The sequence below is a fragment of the Adiantum capillus-veneris genome, chromosome 4 (assembly GCF_014529385.1).
Source record: "Adiantum capillus-veneris isolate H3 chromosome 4, ASM1452938v2, whole genome shotgun sequence".
Taxonomy (NCBI): domain Eukaryota; kingdom Viridiplantae; phylum Streptophyta; class Polypodiopsida; order Polypodiales; family Pteridaceae; genus Adiantum; species Adiantum capillus-veneris.
Window position 1 is genome coordinate 139,730,235 of NC_140934.1, and position 11,134 is coordinate 139,741,368.

Sequence of the window (11,134 nt, forward strand, 5' to 3'; positions counted from 1 at the left end):
AAGCGGCTCTACACAAGCTGCTTCAACCCGCTTCGTCCTCTCCATGCCCAAAACATGCAAAAGCATGCAAACCATTGAAGAGGACCACGCCCTTCCCCCCAAAATTAGCCTAGCTTTGTTGCCAACATGAGACTGCTAGACTGCTGCATGCAACTCTCCACATAGCCATGCCTTATATAGGCCCTGCCTTGCTAACAATAGGGCCCCCCTTGACCGCATGGCTCCATCCTGGCCCTTGGCTTGCCCGATCTTACCCTAGGTCTGACATATTGATGTATGTGAAAATTATAAGTGCTTGTGTTGGTAGATATGCGTATATGTTGTCCTTGTGTATGCATTAGTCTACACATGTATATATTGCACATATGAGATGTGGCAAGTCAATAGAGCATTAGGTCTTACTGTCCAAATTGAAAGAAGAGAAGTCCTTTTGATGGCTATGAGCCTCCATAGCCAATGAAGCTTTGAAGAGCTCAAATTGCCACGAGGACCCGAGTGGGTCTTTCTTCGCTAAGGCGGTCTGATAAATGCCAAGGTCCTTGGCAATGCTAAGTATGGTAATCTCCACGACGTTAAGATAGCATGTCACACACACACACACACACCAAAGAAATGTAGGTGTGTTAATTATTTTGAAAATATGGCAAATATTAATTTTCATTGGTTACACATAGACGCCTTAACCTTGCACAATACCTCTCCACCAACCCATGGGGGGTTGCAGCCTGGTCCACACTCACAAGCCCAGCGCTCCAATTTGAGATGGCTTCCATCACCACGATGATAGTGATTCAAGGGGATCAGCCTACATTCCAGCCTGCCACAGAGCTGACCCCCCAAGAGTGGTGGAGTGATAGAGAGTGGTGTTGGGAACTCGTCTCTGACCTGACACTATGGTTCATCTGGCAGGCCCATTTCCTTCGCATCTTTGAGGCTCTTCCTGTCCCATCGACAAAGACCATTCGTTGACATTTGGCTGGAGCTGATCGACACACTCAGGGGCTAGTTTGAGACACTTCAAGGCAACTTCGACCGCGTGCGGGAGCGCCGCGAGGCTTTCTTGCGACTTTGGCACCCAAGGCCTTTCTTCACCATAGTTCAGGGCGTGCCTAGATGACATTACCGGCCACCAGTGTGGTTGTTTCCTCCTCCGCCCTTTGGGCAGTTTTATTAACTTATGGAGGATCTTTTTCTTTGTTAAGGAAAAAAAAAAGAAATAAACCATTGATTATGACATAATGAGTAGAATACACAAAATAGAGAAGGCAAATGACACAAATGGAAAACAATTAAGATGAATCAAGCTCTATGGATTTTGTGTCATTTGTGGTGAGCTTGATGGCCATGACTCAAAGGGCTGAGTCTACATAATCCAAGGGGTCTGCATGACCTCCTAAGATACTTGGTGGACCATACATCATGTATTAATAAGAGAACAATCCAAATACCTATCAAAGAAGATTGGAGACATTTTCATTTTATCGGAATAAGACCGCTATTTCCTCAATCAACCTTGTCAAAACATCCTTTTACAAGAAAAAAATCCTCCCTTATAAGATGGGAGATAGAGGTAGTAGGCAAAGTAGATGCTTTCCTTTAAAAATGACATCATATAGTAAGTGCATTTCTCCTTATCTATAGCAACACAGTCAAAGCAAAACAAGTTCTTTTGTAAGAAGGACGTTTTGAAAATCTACACTACCAATCATAGATACCATGTTGCCATGACTACTTAAGGTCTATCATCAAGAAAAGGATTGTTCTTTGCAAATGGCCGATGGCAATGTTAGAAATACAAAAAGTGGGCATCCTTGCCACAACTTTTACTTCATCAAAAAAGGAGCAATTTCTCTTCTGAACTTGAAATTGATTTTCATGTTGGCCCTAGGTGTAAGAAAACTCAGATAGACTCCTCAACCAAAACATAAATTAGCGCCAAATGACTTGCGATCTGACGGTAAACACTCAACTAAACATACCACGCAAATAATATGATTTCCACTTTTAGCATCCCAAAAATTTTCCTTGGGACTTGCTAAGACATCAATAAACATGATTAGATGCCTCAAACGAATTAAAATTGATTTTAGACAACGACCTTCTGTATGCAAAAATGAAATAGAGATATAAGCATAAACTAGAGGGTAGAAATAGAAATGTTGTATTCAAATATAATTAGTTGTATCAATACATGATACCTTGTATTACTACAATTGGCCCCTACTCGCTCCTCTACTATTTTAATCAATTTGCACTCAGATTCTTCTACCAGCTTCTCTCTCAAGGATCTCCTACCTTTACAAAAGTACGGACGAGAATCGAACCCGCGCTCGTCAATCACAGCCTACCATCTTATTCGCATAACCACTCCAGCAAGCCCGTCGCCTTGCTCTCAGTGGCAATCTATGCAAACATAATATATATGATGATTTGGAGTGTCCCTTGCCCCCATCCCCATCCTTGCGTGCATCTACCTCCTGGCCTGCGCTCCCAAGCCGCCTGCGTTCTGTCAGCGAGCTCTACTGCAGCAGCTGTCTATTGGAGACCTTGCCGCATGGCTATGCTCTGTCGTCCCACTCCACAGCAGATGCATCTGCCGATGACCTCATTGTATGGAGGCACTCCTTCGTGAATCGTCACCCTTTTGTTACTTCAGCACAGCATCTGTTCAAGATTCGCCTTCGAATTTTTTTCTTGAAAATGGGTATCACCTACTACTTGCAATGGATCATGACAAGTCTTGAATGGGACAAATCAAGCAATTTCTGGTCCCCTTGTGGCTCTCATGCATGATGTGGATGGTCTATGAGCATATAGTGTTCAAGAATCCTAGAACTATTGAATGACAAGAGGAAAACTACTCGCAGAGAAGCACATAAATGGGGATGCATTTAGGTGAGTCAAAAGACTAAAATTAGCTCCCAAAACTCATATTGCCCAATATACCTAAAGTGGTGTGTACTCGTCACCATGGTAAGAGAATGCTTGGTGAACAAATGTATTAGAAGCATAGATTCAAAATTTTGTTGCTCTTAAGTGTGCACCCAATCTAAGCCTCAAAGAGGCAAAAATGACTTCAGATTACAACTTCTTTTCTTTGCAAGTTTTAGTCATGTCGTGATAGAAAGTAAGCACTGGTAACGGGAAACGACTTTTGTAAACCTTGGACTCCTCTGTTTGTACTAGTGATGTTAAATGCACTACCAACCTTCTAAAACCATCCCTCACAACAACCAGCTGAGTTCAACATTATAGCGATGCAGAGGGTGTAATTTAAGCATAGAATCCCACAAATTGATCTTAAATATCTTCAGTATGAAGATGTGCTGATCAGTATGATGTTAAAGGTGGTAAAGTGCAATGTTGTGGGTATTGCGAGGCATTGCCACTGTATTTTGCAAAATAGCATCATAATATAGCATTTGGATCTGTCCAATGACCAGTCAGTAGGGATCCACTGCAAGAAACCTTTCAAGCACTGCATTTAATGTGTCAATTCTGTTCATAGGCAACATTTCACTCAAACGTACGACTATATCTCACCCTGCAAAAGATAGCTACACAAGACTTTAGTAAGCTTAATCTCGGGTACAAACAGCTGGTTTGAGTAAGACACCACTTTAAATTTTGCAATACATGTGAATGACAAGCCACTACAGGGTGTAGTTTATACTATAACATTGTTAATTATGTTTAACGAATTATTTCAATGTTTCCATCCGCAATTAATCAAGAAAAAAATCAAAAGAATTTGGCAGCCTAGAGGGGCCATGCTGCACCAAAATCGCATTTAGGCATTTACGGTGGGTCAAGACCGCTTTACGCCCAATAAAGTCATAAGAAGGTTTAATACTGTTCTTGGCTGGTCTGGCTTCTAAACTCGTTAGTCGGCATCACCTTGCACTCTTCAGCAATTCTTCTGCCCTGTTGTCACCATGTTCTCTACTTGGTTACCACTTGTCTTGCTATGCACACTCTTTGCATCCTCCTCAGGGTACTTGAATTTTGCAAGGTCGGCTAGCTCATCCACGACTTCAACCACATAATCAAGTCGGAGAGCCACCTCCATCAACAGCGTTGCAAACGTCCCCAAGGAGAGAGCACTCGCACTCTCCAACACCCGCACTCTTTGCTCTAGCACAGAGTCTTTGGCAAAATCAAAGTCGTCGATCGGGCGAGAAGGCCATGAATTTAGCTTCTTGAAGCACCTCCTTTTTGATTCAATCAAATCATCATGTGAGTATGCAATCCCCATCTTATGCACCGAACCTGTGCGAAAGAAACCATTGTGGTGGTCAAGATGCTCAAACTTTTTCAGCTCTGGCAACACACTTAGCGACAGGTCATCTGGAATATCGTCATCAAACCCGTTCTCTTGTTTGATGAGGAGATAAGAGTTTAGGTACAAGCTCTGCTGTAAGCGCTCAACTGCATGCCGCACGCCATCCAAAATTTCAGCGGGGTCTCCTTTCTGCATGTTCTGAACCTGTTTGCCCAGCTTGCGCAAAACTTTGGCCCCTTCAACACTCACCTCGCGGAGTTCTGTCTCGAAGAGCAGTCGCACTGGCAAAGGTGCCTGCAAAATGTGCAGCACAAACACGCACTTTCTTTTAGGCAGTTAGTTCAAAGACTGTCTGCATGTTGGAAACATCAAGCCAATGTGCGAGAACAGCGCATACATAGCCTTAAAATGTGCAATGTGACACAAGGACTTTCTTTCAAACGATTAAATTCAAAGGCAACCAATGATGAAAACTACACCTCAACAAACTTGTGTAAAAAGAGAGGTTTAACCCTAAACCATAAAAGCTTGAGCTTACAAATTAAACAAGGCTAAAGTATACACAGACAGAATCAAGAGACAAACACAAATTGATTTTCTTTTTACGAACTTGCTCTAAACACTAGAAATGCACCTATCAGAAAAGAGACAGGAGCAAGGCAGAATACAGAAAGGAAGGAAGACTGAAAATAAGGAAAATTTATAAAGCTAAGAGAGGAAAAAGAACAGCTAAAAGACTCCTCTGGAGGCAATTGTTTTCGAGCCATTCCTCCTTGGCCCATCTACAGGTGCATCCAGCACACCCCTATTGTACACAAACATCTCAAAAATCTCTCTGCAGCATCTTTCTAAAGAATATTGAAAACCAGTGCCTAACTCGCACCTACAGGGACATCCGACACATCACACTGTACACAGACCACCTCACAAATGTCCAGACTAAGTCAAAGTGTTAAAACAGGAAGTGAAAACAAAAGAAAATAAGACATGCTTCAGGCAGCTGTCAATAAGAGAGAGAGACAGAGGCAAAAAGTTCTCTTGAAGCAAAACAACATATAAATTTATTGCGAACTTGAAGCATGCCTGCACGCCCACATACAAAAACTACAAAACTGATGAATCCCGGACAACCAAAAATGATACCTGTATTGCTGACCGTAAACATCCGTGCAATGCAACTACTGAGTATGTACAATGACGTAAAACGGCACCAACTTTCTGATACTGTAGCCAAGGGTACTTGAATCTCCTGAATCGCCCATGTGGCGGCTCCCAAACTGCAAAACTAGCCTGCAAAACCCCACAAAAATGATCTTAAAATGCGAACTTCTACCTAAACTGCAGGGATAGATCAAGAGATTCATGTCAAATGCTTGCCGACAGTCATCTCTGCTTTGAATATGTAACATCGTGTATAAAATCTACAAACAAAGATGCACAATTATGTAAAGGGTAACTGCAAACATATCCGTACACCCATCATGCAACCATCTCAATATGTATGTTCATGCACAATGCCAAATGAGAGGAGATGTAATCAAGCAGAAACGACACAAAACAAGCTCATAACGCTCATTTACTGTAACAAAATTAATACAGCACCGACACCATGTATGACCTTGTGTTTGCTTGTGTGAAGCACATGTTTTATTTCGTATGTGTCCCACAGACTGTAGACAGCATGCATAAAGGATGAAGCACGCAGCTTTAATGAATTTAGTTGCATGCCATAAAAATTTATAGCTTCAAAGAAATAACAACCAGTGATTCTTCTTTGGATGCTGAAACTAGCGCATTTCTGTAACCCTTGTACACAGGATCATCAGCAGCCAGGCCCATGAAAATTTTCGAAGGAACCCTCTCCAACACTGTGCCTTTTAAATACTCTTCAACACAGACTGTACAAAAGCATGAAATATGCCATCAGGAAAGTATCTTTAAATAGACAGTTGTGTTATCATGGATGGTTTCCTACCTTCCAGGGAGTCTGCTACACTCTCAAAGTTTTTTGCTATAAAATCGTGTAGCTCTTCTCCAGCCCACAATGGAAGGACAAAGAGGTTCACAGAAAGACCTATGCCTGCTCCCATCAAAATAATCAGAAATCTATTGATTGCTGTGTCCAACGGATCACCCTGCCGATATTCTGCAACCATTATAAGACTGAATGTGATCAAAAATGTCCGAAATCCAAACTCGTACGTCTTCCATGATGGCCAAAGTCTTGCAAAGGTCACAACTCCGCCTAAATAATAGAAAGAGAAATCAATCATTTGAGCTATTCTGATAATTTTCTGAAAATGTATTGCTTTGTGCATGTGCAGAACCAGAGGGCAAAAGTTCCCAAAAGCACATTGTCCATGCACCCAATGTTACTTATTAAGAACGTAACAACAAGGAGAGAAATTCATACCCACTAGAAAAATACTCAAACCAACCACAACAGGATATGCTACATGCCCACATAAACGAGCCAACTGGCCAAGAACAACAGCTAGGATGCCTGCTGCCAGAGTTCCAGCTCCTCGATTGTAGCCTTTACTGAGGGTTGCACCTGAAAAGACACAAACACAGTGACTAGAGTTCATTTACCATCACATATTCGCATCTTTGAAAGCTTGAAGCACTCTGTTGTTTTGCTGCACATGATTTGTTGAATGTGACAAACCCCCAGATCACCGCATAAACAGAAATAACAGCTTCATTGTAAAAGCACAACTCTCAAGCAATCGAGTAGGGACGCAGATGAGTACCTATGCTAAACTCGAAGACAACAACGACAGTCATTATAGCCCAGATGGCATGTGAGCCAATAATGGCATATGGAGCCTTGAGCAAGACAAGAAGGAAAGCTAGAGAAAGAGCCAAGCCCATTTTAAACGCATGAATCGTCTTGGCCGGCTCCTTCTTTGCAGATGTCCAGATGGTGAGAAAGAATGAAGTAAAAGAGGTCTTTACTGAACTATAAGATCTCTTCAAAGCTGCAGGCAAAGAGGCAACAAAATCGCACACTCGCCTATATGGCCTCGCTAAGCATCCCCGTCTAGTTCTTGGATGAGGCTCCAACAGTGGGGTGCCAAGGTTAGATGAGTCCGCCATGCGTGCAAATGTGTCGGAACGATTCCTTTGCACGTCTTGAAAATCCCTCTTTTGATTTTTAGCCTGCAAACAGATTAGCAGCACCATGTGCTATGTTTCTGTACATCACTGGTTGGTCCATGTAATCTGTTAAGAGCTGCTGATTATTGGCTACTTTTGCATCCAATCCCTTAAAACAATGTGTACATCACACCAATGAAGTCCAGCCCTTGAGGTAGCTTCTACTCTGCTAAATTTTCTCTCTGCTCTGATCTATCTGCTTTCAATGCCTCAACCCTGTCGGTGAGTGTGTTCCACATGCAGAAGCCCTTCTACATCCTGCCCTTTCAATGTAGACAGAGATGCTAAGTTGCAAAAGTTGCTATCTGATGTTCTGGATAGATGGAGAAGGGAGACAAGCAAGCATGGATAAACCTTTACTTGAGTTTGCATACTGCCAGCAATCTTGGAGAGCAACCATAGGAAAAAAATTGCCATACCGCCTTCTTTTTAGATTATCAAAGTCCTAATTGCCACAGCTTTCTACTTGGCAAAAAGTACGTACCTAAAGTGTGCACAAATCCAATCACCCATGTGGATCACAAGTTGCATCTACTCATTTGATGGCTGGTAAAAGAGCCCACATACGTCGGATTGCCGATTGCGGCAGCAGAAACCCCATGATTGATGGCACAAAATCGCTATTAAGTATCCACACAACCCAGATGCATAACGGCCATCCCCAATCAGCACATGCCTCGATTGCTTTTCAAAATGTGGAGATGAGCTGCTCAGATGGGCGATTTGAACTGGTTGGTTGCAGAAGTTTTGCGATTTAGATTGCTTGAGAAAGTCACTGACAAGATGCACCCTTCAAATCTGTATAAGATTGTTCTATTGAAATCAATGGAAACTGTAAAGGTACACGCGCAGCATGCTCGCTCTCTCTCTCTCTCTCTTGCATGCGCACACACAATCTCTGTGAGGGTTTCCTGTGGACTCTTGCCCATGCTTTTGGGGAACTTAATAATTGCACCTTTAAATGGCCCACCGCCGACCAAATGTCCAAATAAAGGAGCCTGGACTAACCTCATCACGACTAAGGTCCCTGTCACACTGGGCCGCCCTCGTCTCTAATTGACACCCTCATTTTTTAGAGGGGATCTACGGTTGAAAATCGGCGTCGCTTGTCGGCGAAGATCACGACCGTTGATCCAAAATGTAAACTTGATGTAAACTCGGACAAATGTGAACTAGTTGTGAACTTGAATGTAAACTAGATGTGAACTCTGCAAACTATGTGTATGATAGTATTGTGGTGTAAACTTGATGTGAATTGGGATCGCGCAGATCAAATCTACACAATATAATGATATTGTTCTACATGTATATCAAAACGCGTGCGATAGCATAGTGGTGATAGCATAGTGGTAACGCAATGGTCTTGGGATGGGGAGGTGGTGAGGTCGATCCCACCCAATCCCTATTTTTTCCTCCAAATGAATCGACGGCCCACGATCCACAATGATCTGGGACCATAGATCCCCTCTAAAAGTTGAGGGTGTCAAATAGAGACGTGGCTGGGCCGCCTGCCCCAACATGGATTTGTTGGGTGGGCGCCCTGTTTCAGTCACATTGGACTTTAGCCTAAAAGATATCGTCGTAGGCCAGGTGGTAGACCATCCACCTCTCGCACCGACTGTCAGAGCTCAATGCCTATGGCGTGCATTCGCGGGCTGCCTTTTGAGGGTTGTCCATCACTTTCGAAAGTGTGACGGGGCTGGTGAGGCAAGCCATCTGACAAAGCCTCTAGACCAAAACTACTTTTTGGCGGACGAATGAGGAGGTGCCACATTCGCTTGTCCGCGCTTTGGGTGCCCCAGTGTGACAGGGGCCTAAGCCTTGAGAGTTGCGCATGTACAGTGCATGGCTTCCGCTCCATGTAGGCAGTCCCATGAGACTTGGAGAGCATCGAGGTTGCACTCTAGCCCCTACAAAATCTCCATCGAAAGTGGAAAATTACAGCACATGAAGAGCGGTCACCTCCATTTTTCAGTTATCTCTGCTCGTTTTACTGGCTCCACCCTGTCAAAGACCTAGCTAGCTTTCCGTTTCCTCCTCTTCATGGTTGCCAACTGTTGGTTCTTCTTGCTATCAACTAGGGCCCACGCTTGTGGAGCACCACAAGTGCAGTCCTTCTCATTGTGTGTGACCAGGAAGGTGGGTGTTTTTGCAAGGCATGAGGCGGATGCGCTCCATGCCCTGTATGTCTTGTGTGGGATGCAGCTCTGATCATCCCTGTCAACCATAAGTAGAACTATGTTCTCATTTGCCTCTAACATGAACGTATCGAAGAACTCCATGTTTGTCTGTGCTCCCCTTGCAATCACTAGTGATCTATAATGCATTTGGAAAGACTATTCTTTAATCAATATTTGACACCCACAGTCTGCTACTTGTCTCACTTATATCAAACTTTGTCTCAACTGAGGAACATAATACACATGTCGAAGTTACATATGATGCATTAAAATGAGCTGGTCACTTCTTACATCTCTTCCAAGTTGGAGACTTGGAGTTAGATATCAGATCAGTTAGAGAACCAGATTCAGAATTCAGATAGCATAGGAATCAGAGATAACGACTAAAATGGAAGTACAAAGACTAAAATTGAATGTATAAACTGGAACTAGTATATTCAGATATTGAAGAGGAGTACAAAAGCACCAGATGTCGATACATTAGAGCTCAATGATGCTAAGATCAATAGCTCAATGATTACAAGGACTCACTCTAATCTACAAAATGATAGACCTCAAATTGAAGTAGTGGGTGTCCAAGGGAGGTTGGTTTGACTCCCAGTATGCTTGGTTTGAATCTTTGCAGCGCTTACCAGTACATTTTGCACACTGGAGAGATTTGTGACAACATGAGTGAGAGCTTGATATAACTTATTCCCAATGAGGGAGGCTCCTTGGATGAGGTTTAGCAGTGGCAACCCATCACCTTCTCAACTTAGCCTACAAAATCTTAGCAAAGGCACTGAGTTTGAGGATTCAACCGCTACTTGAAAGCATTATACATGGGACCTAGACATGATTTGTCAAGGAGCGTAGTATCCTTGACAACATTTTCACCTTTTGGGAGGCGGCTACCCTCGTGCGCCTCCAAGGAGAGGATCTTGTGTCGTGATACTCCTTCTTGATTTTGAGAAGGCTTACGATAGAGTTGACTGGGATTTCTTGGAGGGTACTCGCAGGATGGGGTTCTCAGATGCTTGGATCAGAGGCGTGAGCAGGCTCTTGAGTTGTTTTGTTGTGCATCACGAGCACTGATCAACAAGAGAAAGACAGTGGATTTCTGGGTTGGCAGTGCTCCTACACTTGATTGGTTGTCGGATGAGGGCTTCAGGTGGATTCCCCCATGGACCTCTGTACGCTATCTAGGTTGTCAGGTTAGCTTGGATTTGTCTCCAAAGCATCAGACTACTCCCCTACTCCTTTCCATTAGGAGAAAACTGCTTCATTGGAGTTCAGCGTGGCTCTCTTTGGCTGGAAGAGTTGTAGTGGCCAACCAGGTGTTATTGGCTACTATGTGGTACATCACGTTGTCAGGAGTTTTTTGGAGCAAGGGATTGCACATATGTACATACACATGCATGGTGCATCCAATAAAGGATTGCCCAATTTCCATAGCCAGGTGGTTACGTGGGGCCCACATGTGTACAGGTAGGACAGCATGTACATAGTGCATCGATTTTCACTATCACCAGTA

The 11,134-nt window shown here is 43.3% G+C and overlaps 1 protein-coding gene across 2 annotated transcripts; it reads right to left on the reverse strand.

Annotated features, from left to right (window-relative positions):
- Positions 1 to 3,602: 3,602 nt before the first annotated feature.
- On the reverse strand, positions 3,603 to 8,358 carry LOC147460055 (aluminum-activated malate transporter 9-like). 2 transcript variants are annotated; one of them, XM_086511211.1, is made up of 6 exons: positions 7,036 to 8,358; positions 6,696 to 6,836; positions 6,258 to 6,428; positions 6,044 to 6,180; positions 5,426 to 5,572; positions 3,603 to 4,576 (listed from the first exon to the last, which is right to left on the reverse strand). In XM_086511211.1, exons 1-6 carry the CDS (start codon positions 7,466 to 7,468, stop codon positions 3,908 to 3,910), a joined length of 1,698 nt encoding a protein of 565 aa, XP_086367337.1. In that variant the 5' UTR covers positions 7,469 to 8,358; the 3' UTR covers positions 3,603 to 3,907. The 2 variants fall into 2 exon arrangements, with proteins under 2 accessions (XP_086367337.1, XP_086367336.1); XM_086511210.1 differs by having other exon boundaries at positions 6,258 to 6,527; positions 7,036 to 8,357.
- Positions 8,359 to 11,134: the final 2,776 nt, after the last annotated feature.